Genomic DNA, 15,812 nt, shown 5'->3' with positions numbered 1-15,812 from the left:
AAATCCACAAAACTTTCTATAACTCTATATTTTATTAATGTTCTGAATAAAACATTTCTAATCAACTAAAGCAAAGGCTTTTTCAATAACTAAACTAATGAAAATGTGTTTCTTTTCCCAATTGTTAGCTAGATCTATTACTGTGATTACTCTTCTAATATTATCAAGTGTTAGTCTGTTTGTAATAAAGCCACTTTGATCTTTAATTATAAGCATATCGACAATTTCTCTCAGTCTGTTAGATAATATTGCTGTAAAAGTTTTATAGTCAACACTTAATAATGAAATAGGGCTATAACACTTAATTAACTCTTTATTTTTTCCTTGCTTAATAACTGGAGAAATTTGGGTGTATTTCCATAAATTAGGGATTATTTTATGGTTTTGTAGTAGTTCAGAAACATCCACCAGCAATGAAATTATTTTATTTGATAGTAACGTATAGATTTCTGCAGATAGTCCATCTAATCCCGGAGCTTGTAACTTTTTTTTCATAAATTTTCAAAATCGTGACCACAATCTGCTGCTGCAAAAGGGAACAATTTGTGTTTCAAAAGAGCATCACTCTGTAACATATACTTTGATGTAATTTCAAATAACAGTCAATACAATCTGGCAGACAACAGTATTACAAAACTTTGCACAGACTGTTCACTTTCCCCTTCTTCAGCAGTGAACTGCTGAATTAAACATTACCTTATGATGATGATATAGTTATATCTAAAGCCCACAAGAACTGTTTTTCTTCACAAAGTACTTCAGAATGACTTTAGTTTACCACAGAACTGATTTGCTGCAAATACACTAATAATAAAATTCAAAAATGTCTGCTGTCATTTTTGTCACAGCAAAATGATGGCACATCAATCAACCATTAGTAAATAATCACTGACCTTAACAATGCTTCCTCATCATTAGTCACCTTGCAGAGATATCCAAGACATTATAAACAAAACTGTCTTTTCACAAACACCCCAAAACATGAATAAGTTTTAAAACAGCTAAAAATATCATACTAAACATGACATTTATTTACTAAAACATGAAACTAGAAACTAGAGTTGACCTATGTCTGGCATATAAGGCATCCTCCGACCCAGTACTGATGGACCTACTATACATCAGCAAGTCAAATCATATCAGAAATACTCAATCTAAGGATCTGAACCTCTTCTGCAGGATCACCAGAATGGTTTTGAAGGACATGTAAATTTTTCAAAGAATAGCACTTCTCTGGAACAGATTCCCTATCTGCATTAAACAAAGTTCATCCCTCTCCATATTCAAGTTCAGTTTGGATCTATGGATATGTAATGGAAAAATTACCCAAAAACTGCTCCCTGTACTTCTAAGGGGCACAGGCAGCTCCTAAATGTATTATCCTACCCATGGGTTTCCTCAAATTATCTGTGGTATTGATTGCAGTTATTTTCAGTAAGGGTTAATATATGATTATTGACCACGGGAAGGGTAATGCCCAAATTGTACATGTTAAGTCAAGCACTAAAAAGGAAATTTAATATGCTTAAAATGATTGGAAAGGGCTACTAGCCTAATACTTACCTATGAACCTATTCAAGTCACATAATTAATGTGATCATCCCTAGATTAGAGCATTCTTTACCCATTAGCACTTCCCCTCTGCAAACAACATCCAATATTCCAAACCAAAGAAAACAAACTCTCATTCAGCATTATTTCATCTCAGTAAGCAATGCCAAATGGCTCCATGTTATCACCATAGCCTCCCTGCATTTAAACTCTTTCAGCTATTGCTCCCCATTAAGTAACAAAGTGAATATAATTGCATCTGACTGTACTATAAAATACCTCCTTTCAAACCAGAATTGCCGTATGCAATAAAGCCTATGACAGGAAGATATCCATGTACCTTAAATTCCATTCTACATGTAATAAGAAAAATAATTTTTAAGAAAACTATCAATAACTATCTAAAAAAGGATCAAAATGTACATGCCTTATTCGTAAATGATAAAAATCTGACTTCAAATTATATCAGCAATATTTCTACTCATATTAATAATGTTCACAATTATTTCCTGATTTACCTGATGCTGCACCTGTCTCATAAGCTATGACACATTGGGGTTGGCTTTTGGTTAAGGTGTTTACCTCAGAGTCACAAGGTATGGCGATTGATTCTCACCTTTTAAAGAAACTTGGCCAGGCTTAAAATGGCCTGCAAGGGTAGTTAGCCCAGTACTTACTACACTTGTAAATAGTAGCCATCTTTCTTTTATTTATTTATTTATTTTACATTTGTTGACCGGAAATAGTCTGACTGAGCTGAAAATAGCCCTTTTTCAGAGGAGGCCCAGGGAGGAAAGCTCCAAAACATTATACAGTACAATGAGAAATAAAAATTACAGAAGCAAATATTCAAAAAATGTACAGAAGCAAATATTCAAAAAAAGATAATCTCAAGTAAAACAGCATTAAATTAATATGATATATTTACAAGTCATCATTAATATGCAGGAAATGTGAGAAGAGACATAATCATACAACCTCAAAGTATTAGTTCTATATAAACATTACTTGCTTTCAGGTGATGGTTTAGAGGAGGTATTCAGAAAGGGAAGAGTTAAGTTAAAACATAAGACATCTAAGTTAAAAGAGACTGGTAGGCAAGGCCAGGGTAGGTAGAAAAGTTGAAACAGTAGAGAGTAGAGGATAAACATTAGGAACAGTATTTAATTAGTAGGTAGTTTACGGGTGGGGGGACAGTTTATGTTGGGTGGGAACACAGGCAGGACCAGAGAGTTTTTAAGTGTTCTTTAGCAGCTGCTTTGAATTGTTTTAGTTGATTTAGTAATCTAATTTGAAGAGGAGGTTTGTTCCATGCAATGGTAGGATCGTAGCTATATAAGTTGCGTCCCATATTAGTCCTACGTTTATAGATAAGCAGTAGGTCTTGATCTTGATTCGAAGTGATCTAGTTGGAGAGTAGTGGGATATATAGGAGGATAAGTTAGGGCAATAGTACGGTTGGTATAATATACAGTGCATAGGCCGGATCTGAGAAAGAAGCAGCAGGTTGGGTAGTTCCAGCCAGTTTAGGTGCTTAAGTGAGACACAGTGATGGGTTTTATAAGTATGTTGGGCAGAGAATCTGGCTACCTTCTTATAGGTTGAGTTAAGTTTTGCTAGGAGAGTAGCGTTAAGATTTGTGAGTATTTGAAAACCATACAGTAGACTGGGTAGGAGGTAGGTATGAGACAGGATTACTTTAGCGTTGGAAGTGAGAAACTTTCTCTTCTCCTGCTGCTGCTACTGTTAATAATAGTATAATAAAATAATTGTCATCATGGTTATAGCCTGTTACTGTGTTTAATTGTAAACAAATTAGTTTTAATTATTGTTCCCATATAAGTCTGTTTATACACACACACACACACACAAACACATACTCACACACTTGCACACAGACACACACAGACACACACACATCCACACACAGACACACACAGACACACACATGCGCACACAGACACACACATGCACACACAGATTTATACTTGCTCAGAGTCATACACTCTGCAACTCGAGAGTGAAGGAATTGAACCTTTTAGCTCAAAATCTTTATCACCTGTGATGAAGTATTGTGTACCGAACAGTTTGATTCCTTCAGCCCTTGTTTGCCTACTGTGAGATCCTGACCAACTCACTTAGCCAGACATTGCTCCCAGATCACCCCTGAAAAAGGGGTGTTTGTCCAGTGGACCTACCTGGTTAACAAATAAGATTGTAAAAACTGATAAAAAGTTCCGTACTGACAGACAAAAAAAGTCTTTTATTCACAAATCCAACAAATATGAGCGCTTTCGTCTGCACAAGGCAGAAGTCTGCCTTGTGCAGACGAAAGCGCTCATTTTTGTTGGATTTGTGAATAAAAGACTTTTTTTGTCTGTCAGTACGGAACTTTTTATCAGTTTTTTACAGTTTGGTATTTGTTATCTAACAAATAAGATTATTATTTCTATTTAAATTGGTGAATGAACATATCGTCTAGAATGGTAGTGCAATCAGTCACATAAGAATTTATTTAATTTGGTAGTCAATATGTAATTAGACATTTACTTAAGTGTTAATAATGCTCATGTGTAACTGTGCTACAACTTTATATGTATATGTAAAAAAATTTTAAATGCATATGTAAAAGGTTTGCGGAGCTTTTCACCTCGCGCCTCCACTGAAAATGGGTTCCTGACCCAGTTGGACTTTCCCTGTCTGTTAGTATGGCAGAGGACAGACTGTATGGATCCATGATAAATCGAGATGATGCAGAAGGCAATATAGGCAAAGTCACAAAGCATGTAATGTTAACGTCTTGCTTCACATTTCTGTTTGACAGCCATAATTTTCATCTCAGAAAGTGTGCCTTCAGCTAAGAAATGATAACATGCAGAAGTGAAGGTCATTGTTGGAGTCCAATTCTAAGTACACAAGGGAGATGATGAAACAGAAAGACAGGACTTGGTCTACAATCAAACCTTGTGGGGCAAATGTCTACTAGAAGCAGTGAAAATATAAACTTAAAATCTGCTTGGTGAATATTATTAAGACATGGTTTGTAAACCAAGCAACAGCAGGAAAACTGCACTTTGAACTAACAATCCAGATACAGATTAATCTGCAAAGTGTTAGAATAACAGCCTTGTAAATGAACATAGAGACTGCTCAGCAGACAACACTGAAAGATATATATATATATATATATGCACCCTTATTATCTTAGGTTTCCACTTACCCACGGCCGCAGCAAAATACATCTCAATCTGTTCTGCAGTAAGTGCTTTTTTCCAGATTACAAACTCATCAAACATCACATTCAGAAAATGACAAGCAGATGGATCCTTTGCTGTCCCAATAACAATATTGCCAGGCTCTGGTTTGTATTCTTGTAAAATGTTTCCCATTGTATCATTAGAGAATGAAGTGCCATTGATGTAAACCTTTAAGCCATAACCTTTCTTCCATGTAAAAAGAATCTGTGTCCAGTAAATGGCTGAAATAAATGCATATAATGAATTAAAATGAAGTAGTATACATTTATCAGTAAAATGTCACAAGACAATACATTTCAGAGATTGTAAAATGATGTTCTGTATGCATGACTTCTTGTTACCTGTCCACGAAATTGCAAATAACATATACATATATGCTCACTTTTATAAATTTTTGCTACAAAATAATTGAATCATAAAAATCACAAAAGACTGCAAGCATGACATAATCCAACATGACAACTGACATATGTCCCCTACCATTTCATTAGCTTGGCTTCACAGCCCACATTATGAAATATCTTCTCCCATGGTGAACCTGGGTGTTCCTTACCTCATCTGAAATGTTGGTTCATTCTTACTGGTGAAGGCTTAATCGTGCCAATATCTAAGGAAAAACTGCTCACATCAATCATAAATGTGGACAGAATTATTATAATTAGAATACCTGAGGTGTAATTTCATATAGACAGTGTCAATGAATGTCCGGGACTATTCATCTCTACCCATCTGGAACACACACACTCATACAAATACATACAAACCAGCTAATGGAAACTTTTCTGACAAGGCCTGAAGGACAAAAGGTCCACAAGGTTAAATGTTCTCCAACTTTTTACACTCTAGGAAGCTCTTCCACAATTAGGCCAGTATTTCCATTTTATGGTATAGAAAGCATTCAGTAAATGTCAAGTTAGTGGCTTTGATGTTGACATTTGCTTTGGGTGGAGTCACCAATGCTATGCAAGGTCTGAAAAACAAAACTGCAATGACTAAAAGTCAGATGCGGTATCTGAATGATATTTAGTATTGCCTTTTTGTCTGTGAGGAGCTTGCTTCTCTAGTTCCTATACAGAATCTGCACATCTTCCTTCTCCTTCCCACATCTCAAACATATTAGGATTGAACTGGAAAACCTCCAATGTGCTTATAGATGTGGTGTGTATGAAACAGTGACTGTCAGTGTGTGTGTGTGTGTGTGTGTGTGTGTGTGTGTGTGTGTGTGTGTATGTGTGTGCATGTGAGTGCACATGTGTGCATGTGCGTGTGTGTGTGTGTGTGTGTGTGTGTGTGTGTGTGTGTGTGTGTGTGTGTGTATATGTGTGTGTGTGTGAGTGCACGTGTGTGTGTGTGTGTGTGTGTGTGTGTGTGTGTGTGTGTGTGTGTGTGTGTGAGTGCACGTGTGTGCGTGTGTGTGTGTGTGTGTGTGTGTGTGTGTGTGTGTGTGTGTGTGTGTGTGTGTATATATATACATTCCATGCATACCTCTCAACTGTCCAGATTTTAGCCTCATATTTTAGGTCTATTTAGAATTCGTAGTTTTCTGGCAAATCACTAAGTTTCAGACTCTAAGTCTATCAGAAATTGCATGCCAAGACAAAACCTGTTATGCTAACAACTTTCTAAATTAATAAGAGAAATATTTAAAATGTGTCCCTAATTCTTGGGCATCTTTCCCCCTATTGTTTAAGGCTTTGTCCAGATTTCTTCATAGGTTCATGGGTGTTTACTAGGCTAACGAACATAAGGGCATTTTTAAGCATAGCCATAGATCCCAAATCTCTGACAAGTTCTGATATCCTTGATAAGTATGAGCAGGTGGTTGGGAGATGAAACATTTACAAGCATGGGCCTGGGAGATGAACCATTTACAGGTTGTCTGTGTCCATTAGAGTAAAGGATGCCAAACCAGGGATGAATTTCCTGTTCCCCATCCAATTGTCCAAGTTGCACTTGAATTGGGTTAGGGATGAACTCTGTTTTACATGGATGGGGAGCCTCTTCCATAGACAGTGTAGCCTCTGTTATACATACCTGTCTCTCCAGCAGGTAATATTTATATCACAGGCAAGGTTTAAGTCTTTAGAATGGGTAACTCTAGTGCTGTTTGTTTTGTGGAAATGTGGGAGGTCCATCAGAGTGGGGTCTGACAATGCCCTGTATGCCAGGCATAGATCTCCCCTCAAAAGCCTGTAGGAGACAGAATACAGGGATAGGGCCTTGAGGGTGTCTGTACAGGACATTTTACCTACACCCTGTATTCTTTTAGTGAAGAACCTCTGTGGATATTCCAGTTCTTAGATATGCCTGCTAGGTATATATACCAAAGGGGGCATTGTACTCAATGACAGGTCTGATGAATGCCAAATACAGTGGAACAATGACTTCCTTGGACTTAGATGCCATACCTTTGTTTATAACCACTCCTCCCAGTCTAGTGTCATTAACTCATTCTACCTAATACAGAGAGAACATCTGAGAAGGCCAACCCACTTAGTTTCTTTCTTCTGTTCCTCTTTTCTCCCTTTCTAAAAAAAAAAAAAAAAAAAATTGCCTGAATCTCCTTGTGTTCTGACTGTGCTTCTCAAACATTTTGGAAATACAGAGTATATTTTAGTGCACTTATTAAAACTGTATTTGCCTTAATATTGCTACAGCTCAAGTGTTCTAGGTTGCACTGCATCTGAATTGTTTTAGTGTGTTTTAGCTGCTTTTCTTTATATATAGACTTCTCTGTCTATGTACGCTAGCTACTTATTCTACTGTATTACTGCCTCTTAAATCTTTTTTTAGTTGTGCACTTGCCTTGCTTCATTTAAAAATTTTAAATTGCTAATTTTGTAGAGTTTTAATTGCATTTACTGTCTACGGCTACACACGCAAGTGTGTTAGCCTTTTCTGTGTTTATTTAATGTATTATTGTATTGTTTAGCCTGTTTTAACAAAAAAAAAGTACTACCTTGTTTGCTTGTTTCTCACCTTTCTTAGCTAGTATTGTTCAGATCCCAGGCTTTGCTTGTCTCAGGACTTTATTTTCTGTGCTCAGAGCTATCCAGACCTTGCTGTGGTAGAGGGAAGTCCTATTGCTTACCAATAGGAGTGGTGAGCTTTGTACTGCCTATTTAACACTAGAGGAGTGGTTTCCAGCTCTGAAATTGCAAATTTATAAGCCTTTTGGGGCTGATTTCTATCCCTTTCAACTTTCTGGCTTAAAAACGCTTGTGCTTGCACATTTTTCGCATCGTGCAGCACCACAGGGCTATGGTTAAACTATTCCATGTGCCAGAAAGTCTGTTCTTCACATTTTCCCTTAGAACTAGCTGGTTTCTCAGTAGTAGCACTAAAATCTTAACCCCTGTGACTAGCACTTGCTCTAGAACCTGCTGGAAAGCACTAGGAAGCCTTAAACTGATACAAGCACTCAACTCTCCTTGTTAATAAGGAGGAATTGTAGACACTAAACAGCCTATAATTGCAAAGTACCTTGCAAGATAAGGGAAAACAGCTCTTGTACTTTACAAAAAAAGGACTTAAACAGGCATGTCAAGGGTCAGCTTCTGGTGATTTCTCCTGTCCACCTGGTGGATCTGGGCATACTGGAGCAATGCAGCAACTGCCTCATGACAGACAACCCTCTCCTCCTACCACCCAACACTACAACCTGTGAGAGATGCACTTACATAGCCAAACTGGAAGCAAAGCTCTCTCCAGCCAAGATTGTGCTAGACAGTCAAGAGGAGAAGGTTAACACCTGCATTGCACCTCAAGTAACACATAGCCCTTCAAAACCCCCACTACCAACACCCACACATAGCAACACTAAACCCACATATGCAGAGGCCCTTAACATTAACCTGCCCAAGCAACAAGGACCTCCAAAGCTGAAACACAAACAAACACCAGTCACTACCAAAGTGACACATAGCTCACAACACCAGTGTGCCACCCAACAGCCATTAAGGCAAGACAACGTACCCAACACTTTAGTCATAGGTGATTCCATATTCAGGCACACTGATGTCCCACTCACCAGGCTGAACAAGGAGAAAATTACAGTCAGCTGCCTGTCAGGTGCCATGATCCACCACATAACATGCACTCAAGTCACTCCACAACAAGTAAAAATACGACTCTGTCATTGTCCATGTTGGAGTGAATGACTTGAGACGTACCTCCCTGGACTACATGAAAAGAGACATGTAAGAGCTCCCGAATTATGTGGCCAAGGCAGGTATGACCCTAGCCCTGAGTAGCATCCTGCCTTCACACAGAATTATACCACAGTATAAGGAAAAAATGACTGACTTCAACAATTAGCTAAGCTTCTGGTGTCATTCAAAGAGGATCCAGTATCTGTATGCCTGGGATGACATGATCGACAGAGATGGTCTGCACCTGTCACCCCTGAGATTCAGGTTACTGGCTAAAGCTCTTTCCACCCTATAGTGCCTTTTTTAGGCAAGGTTCAAAGGACAAAACCACCACCATAACAAATACAAGCATGCAAAATCTGAATGTAATGCTAGTCAATCCTAGAAGTCTAAACCTCAAAATGCACTCTCTTGAGGCACTCCTAAAAATGGAGAACGTCGATATCTGTGGAGTAACTGAGACCTGGTTCAATGCTCCAGAGAGCACCCCTGCAATACCAGGCTACAATGCTTACCACACTTTTCAGCCACCAAACCAAGAGCGAAACACTAAAGGTGGAGGTGTGTCCATATTTAACAAGGATATTCACACCTCCAGGCTAGTTGCCCAACACAATGTATCTGAAATTCTCCAGGTGCAGCTAACACTAGGTAAGACTGCAATCCAAATTGTAGCTTTTTACAGATCCTCCACCATGCCCCAAGATTCTCACTACACCTTTCTAAACATACTGGAAAATATTAGGATACAACCAAACACCCTAATACTGGGTAACTATGTCTACCCTGCCATTAACTGGGAAAACTACTTGGGTACCAACACCTTCTCCCAACAGTTCTTGGAATTCATAAATTCCAACACCTTGGATCATCTAATCCATTGTCCCACCAAGGGCTCCAATATCCTAGACCTGGTCATTACCAACATGGGAGATAGATGCTTCACACCAGTGGTCACCTCCTCATTGTTCAGGTCTGACCATAAGCAAATACTCCTTGACATCCACATCCCACCCCACCCCCACCCCCCAGTAAGGAAACCTCCATAAAAGACTTCTCCAAAGCCAACTTCATGCTACTCGAGTCAGAAGTGACAAACTTCATGACACTCATGCAGACGGGAGCTGAAAGTTCGACTGCTGAATCCTACACTAAGGCACTGTACGAGCGCATCCACTCGTGCATGAATTGTGCCATCCCAAATACAACCAAGATGCTCTCTTCAAAAAAAAAGGAAGCCAATCTGGTGGTCCCCTGCCATAAACAAACTATACAACAGAAGGAAGAAACTGTTGCAGAAAAGAGGAAAATCCCAGGATGCAAAAAACTCCCTTACCAGCCTCAGTTAAAAGCTGAGATCCTTCAAAGCAAGTTACGAAAATAAAATTGCCAAAGATTCCAAAGACATCCACAAGGCATTCTGTAGTTATGTCAAGAATCTAAATGGCAATGCTCAGACCTGCTCTGAGCTACAACAGAATGACATTAAATATACTGATCCCAAGGATATTGCCACTATCCTGGCAATTGATTTAGTGCCAACTTCACCCTCCCCTCACCCCCTAAAGGGCCAATCTCAATACCAAAAGATTGCCAAATTCCGGTAATCATTGCCACACAGGTAGAAACTGCACTCTCCAAAGCTAAGAATATAGCATCCATGGGACCAGATGACATCCCGGGCTGTGTACTACATGATCTTCAAAATGAACTGGCACCTCACCTAAGTGTCATGTTTAATCATAGCCTCACATCAGGTTTCATACCCACTGAGTGGCGCACAGCTACAGTTATCCCACTCCACAAGGGACGATCCACCTTGAATCCCAGGAACTAATGTCCCATCAGTCTGACGAGCCTGATCTGCAAGGGTATGGAATGCATTACCATGGAACTTATAAACAAAGACCTTGGCAACCTTCAAGCACTGGACCCCAACCAGTATGGTTTCATGAAGGGCCGATCTTGTCTCCTGAACCTTATTGACTTCTTTGAATCAGTCTCCAGAGCTGTAGATGAGGGTAAAGCGGTTCACACAGCCTGTCTGGACTTCACCAAGGCCTACGACACCATCTCCCACTTTGAAATCCTTGATAAACTTACTAAGCTGGGCAAAAATCCCTATGTCACTGGATGGGTTGCCAACTGTCTTACTGACAGAACCCAGACTGTAAAAGTAGCCGACTCCAAACCCAGCTCCAGACAAGTGACAAGTGGAATACCTGGGGGTTCAGTCCTGGAACCACTCTTCTTTGGCATCTACTTCTCTGAAGTACAGGCCAACACCAAGGGACTCTGGCTAATATATTTCGCAGATGACTGCAAACTGGGAGCCAGTATTGAATCCCCAAATTATGTGGATATTCTGCAAAAGGGGCCTTACAGAAACAGATGCTTGGTTCCAGAGCCATGGGCTCAAGCTTAATGCCAAGAAATGTATAGTTATCCCCTTTGTGGCCTTGTATGTTAAGCAGAGATCACCTCTGAGTAGACGATATGTGACAGAGTATAGCTGGAGTTTTTTAAAGTGGTCATATAGTCTACTCAGAGGTGATCTCTGCTTAACATACAAGGCAATGTCAAACCCTGTGCTGTTGGACATGCTTCACTTGAAGAAATCAAAATCCCTCAGAGCCACACACTCCAGGGATCTAAACCTTGTCATCACAATGAGCAAAACATGCTGGAGGGATAGGTTCCTGATCCAGAGACTCCCCATACTCTGGAATAGACTGCCCATACATGTCAAGCAGAGTGCCTCCTTGGCTCTCTTCAAAAGGAACCTTGACGATTGGATGGGAGATAGGAAATTCACCCCGGGGATCACATCAGTCACCCTGCTAGACAGGCGTCCAGTGAAGTAAATATTGTGGGAAGAAATATCCAGGGAATTGTTATGGCTAGACTTGTATAGGCCCTAGGGTCGATAGCCTAGTACCAACATATGAACCTATGAAGTTGTGCAACATAGAATGATTTCCTTACTACAGTAGACACGTGATAGTCAAAGGCTAGATTACAATCTATGTGTGTTCCTAAGTCCCCGACTACTGAGTCTAGTCTAAGGGGATTGTTGTCAATAGGATAGTTACCAGGGGTGGATGACTTCCCAAAGGATACTATTATGCATTTCTTGGCATTTAGTTTTAGTTCATGGCTCTGACACCAGTTGTTTGTCTGTGTCATCCCCAACTGGAGAACATTTGTGTCAGTGTGGGATTCAATGAAAGCTCCTAATTTGTAATCATCTGCAAATGTATTCAGCTAGAGACCACTGACATTCACTGTGACTTCAGAGAATTAAATGTCAAAAAGGAGCAGTCCAAGGACTGATCCCTGAGCAACTCCACTTGTGACTGGCCTCTTTCTAGAGGTGGACTCCCCAGTTCTAACTTCCTGGGGTCTGTCTGTGAGCCAGCTGGCTATCCACCGGGTGACATATGAGTTTGTAGATAAACTCTTGAGTTTGTCAACAATGCCCAAGTGGGGTACTGTGTCAAATGCCTTGGCTAGGTCAAGGTAGGCTGTGTGCACCATTTTTACCTCATCCATTGCTTTGTTTACCTTCTCAAAGGAGTTCTAGCACAAAAAGGATGAGAGGTATGGTTCCATGACTGCTTCTCACCCCATTCAGGATTACATTCATTGCCTTACACTGAATGAGTACCAGGATAAACTCCACCCCTCTTATATCCTGAAATTGATTAAATGAGTTACCAGAGAAAGAATGAATGAATGGATGGATGCCAGTGAAAGAATTCACTCAGAAATTATAATCCTTTCAAAAAAACAAAGTGATATGCAAAAAAAAAGGAGTGAACGTGTGTGCTCCCAAGATATCAATGTAATTCATCTACAAGCATTTCTCAAGAGGGAACCACTCCTTATTTTTGATAATGGAGCCAGGCAGGTTGTAGCAGCAGAGTACAAGCTACAGGTTCATGGCACTGCTCCACATTTTTTTTCTAACAGGATTATATCTGAGAACATGAGAATAGTTTGCTGTTTTGCCTAATGACAGCAGTGAGAAGAAGTTTCCACTGAAGGCCCAGCAAACAGCAACTGTTGCCTTTCCCCCCCCTTGGAGTTGGTAGATATAAGTTGGGGGGTACCGGGGGCTGCAAAAACAGCTTTTATCGAATACTCTTGCACGGTTGTCCATCAAGGAAATGTTATGCGATATATTATCATGAATCCATATTTCTTAGCATCACATTTTAAAATGGAGGACACATCTATGATATTTCTTCAGACGTCATACTTAAATACAGGCTGAAACATCTGTTTGGAAGACTGGCACTTTACAGTGAGAATCTTTTTCCAGGCCAGTAGGATACCTCCATAAACGGAGACCTTTTGGCTCTATTTTCAGATATAAGCACTCAGTAAAATAAGCATTCTCCACCTGTGCAGATGTTCAAAGAGGTTGAAGAAGAAGCATGGGAGGAACCAACGGAGAGGCAGCTAAGAGAATCCCCCCACCTATCAGAGCCAGATACAATCAGAAGCAGAACCAGAGATGTATACAGTCACAGGAATGCAATTAAATGAATTGGGTTTGGTATTAGCAATAAGGGACAACAAAGAAGGTGGATTAATAGAAGATGATCTTGGACTCATGTCTAATGTTTGCAGAATAGTTGAAAACAACAAAGGGGATTTTAAAGTCTATAATTTCATGGCCTACAACATCGAAAGTGAATTAGTACAATTGCTTTCTAAGGGTATGACTTTTTTCCTTCGAGGAGAACTGACATTGTGGAAATACTGATCAATCTGAAGTGTTTTATTAGGAAGTTAAATCTTAAGATTTTATTTAATGACTCACTTCTAGTGTGCAAAACACTTCAAACCTCTAGCACATATAATCCCACCTTAAATCCAACTCTGAGTTTATTTTAGAAAGTTTGTAAAACTGACTTTAGGTTAAGTAAAAACAGAAGCTTTGTTAATGCCAACTTAACTAAAGGTGGTTGGAATAGACTGATTTATTTAAAACATGCTGGATTAAGACTGATTGGTTGTTATGGAACAAAAAGAATATAAGAGGAGAATATTAACTATGATAAATGAAAGTGTTTATAAGGTAGTTTCCAGGAATGAGATGAATCATGCTTACTGAAGGATTATGGGTCAAATAAATTATATGTTTAATGAAAAGAAATAACTATAGACATATTTAATTATTTGAATACCATCTCTCTTATTAAGCCTACAAGTTTTGGTATATCAGAGATTAATAAGAACACTGAAAATCCCCCTTGCATGCAATTCTGGACAGTTGTGGTTCCATAACACAGACATGTGCTAAACTTATTGATTTTAAACTGAAAGAGGCACTGAAAAGTGAGCCACAAATTTCTAAAGACTTGTGGGACTTTTAGAAAAAGATCAATAATATGTTTTTTGAAGAGAATGTTATACTGGTCACCATCGATGTTATGGATTTGTACATAGTGATACCCCATGAAATAGGATCAACTTGGTTTTGTGAGTTTTGGATGCAAATGGCATACACAACAATTTGGTTGATCTTTTAGAAGAGCTTTTGGAAATTGTTTTAAAGAACAATTTTGCTATGTTTTATGACCACTTGTTCTATCAAACAAAATGGATAGCCATAGGTTCCAATTGTGGCTCCATTTAAGCCAATATTGTGATGGCTAAATGGGAAAGGAGTTATCTTTTGAATGGACCATTCAACCAGTCGATGAGTTTTTATACCCGATACTTGGATGATTTGTTTATGATCTGGAAGGACTCCAGGGACAGACTTATAGAGTTTGTCCAATTTATCAGCAAGAGTACTGATTTTTTTAAATTTACTTTTCAGATAGATAATACAAAAATATCCTATATGGACGTCTGGTTATTCAAGGATTTTTAAAATAGAGGTTATTATCAAAAATTTTTTGTAAACCTACTTACCCAAATATGTTCCTCCATTTTTCTAGTTCTTACCCCTTGATGCAGAAGAAATTAGTTGTGAAATCTCAGTTTGTCAGGGTAGCAAGGATGGCCAAAAAGGACTTCCATTTTATGAAGGAATGTAACTTAATGAATATGATGTTTCAGAGGAGAGGATACCTAGCACTTTTTGTTGCAGAAATCAAAGAGGAGATTATAACAAAAAAGATTAATACATTTTATGCTCCAATTTTGAATTTATATTGGGAAGTGAATGAACCAGATTCAGTCCTGGAAAGAACCAAGGCTATGGTAGAATTCCCATATTCCTTCATTATTAAACTATAATTTGGATAATGATACCATTAGATGGATTTTGAGGAAGAATTGGGATATTCTAAGGGATTTGAGAGATTTCCATGAGCAACTTCCTGAGAAATGGTATTTGGGTGAGAGAAGAACTTAAAGTATATGTGGGAGGCTCCAATAGTTAAAAGGAATAATAGTTTGTTAAGTAACCAAATAAATAAATGTGGGCATTGTTCCTGCTACAAGTGGATTCTTATGGGTCATAGGTTCATAGGCCCATAGGTTGGTACTGGGCTATCGGCCCTAGGGCCTATACAAGCCTAGCCATAACAAATCCCTGGCTATTTCTTCCCACGCTATTTACTTCCCTGGACCCCTGTCTAGCAGGGTGACTGACGTGATCCCCAGGGTGAATTTCCTTTCTCCCATCCAATCATCAAATTTCCTTTTGAAGAGGTCCAAAGAGGCGCTCTGCTTGACATGTATGAGCAGTCTATTCCAGAGTCTGAGGAGTCTCTGGGTCAGGAACGTATCCCTCCAGCATGTTTTGTTTATTGTGATGACAAGATTTAGATCCCCGGAGCGTGTGGCTCTCAGGGATTGGGATTTCTTTAAGTGTAGCATGTCCAACAGCTCT

At 39.1% G+C, this 15,812-nt stretch overlaps 1 protein-coding gene across 2 annotated transcripts in view; it reads right to left on the bottom strand.

The window, feature by feature from the left end:
• Positions 1–15,812, bottom strand: part of ADGRD1 (adhesion G protein-coupled receptor D1) — a 2,063,662-nt gene that overhangs the window by 1,865,959 nt on the left and 181,891 nt on the right. For both annotated transcript variants that reach the window (XM_044068759.1, XM_044068760.1), the window contains one exon: positions 4,772–5,029. In XM_044068759.1, the coding sequence (XP_043924694.1) occupies positions 4,772–5,029 (258 nt within the window). The remainder of the gene's footprint in view (positions 1–4,771; positions 5,030–15,812) is intronic.

This window comes from Protopterus annectens, chromosome 4.part0 (assembly GCF_019279795.1).
Source record: "Protopterus annectens isolate FY-2018-M chromosome 4.part0, PAN1.0, whole genome shotgun sequence".
NCBI classification, from domain to species: domain Eukaryota; kingdom Metazoa; phylum Chordata; order Ceratodontiformes; family Protopteridae; genus Protopterus; species Protopterus annectens.
This window is presented reverse-complemented; position numbering and strand designations above follow the sequence as displayed.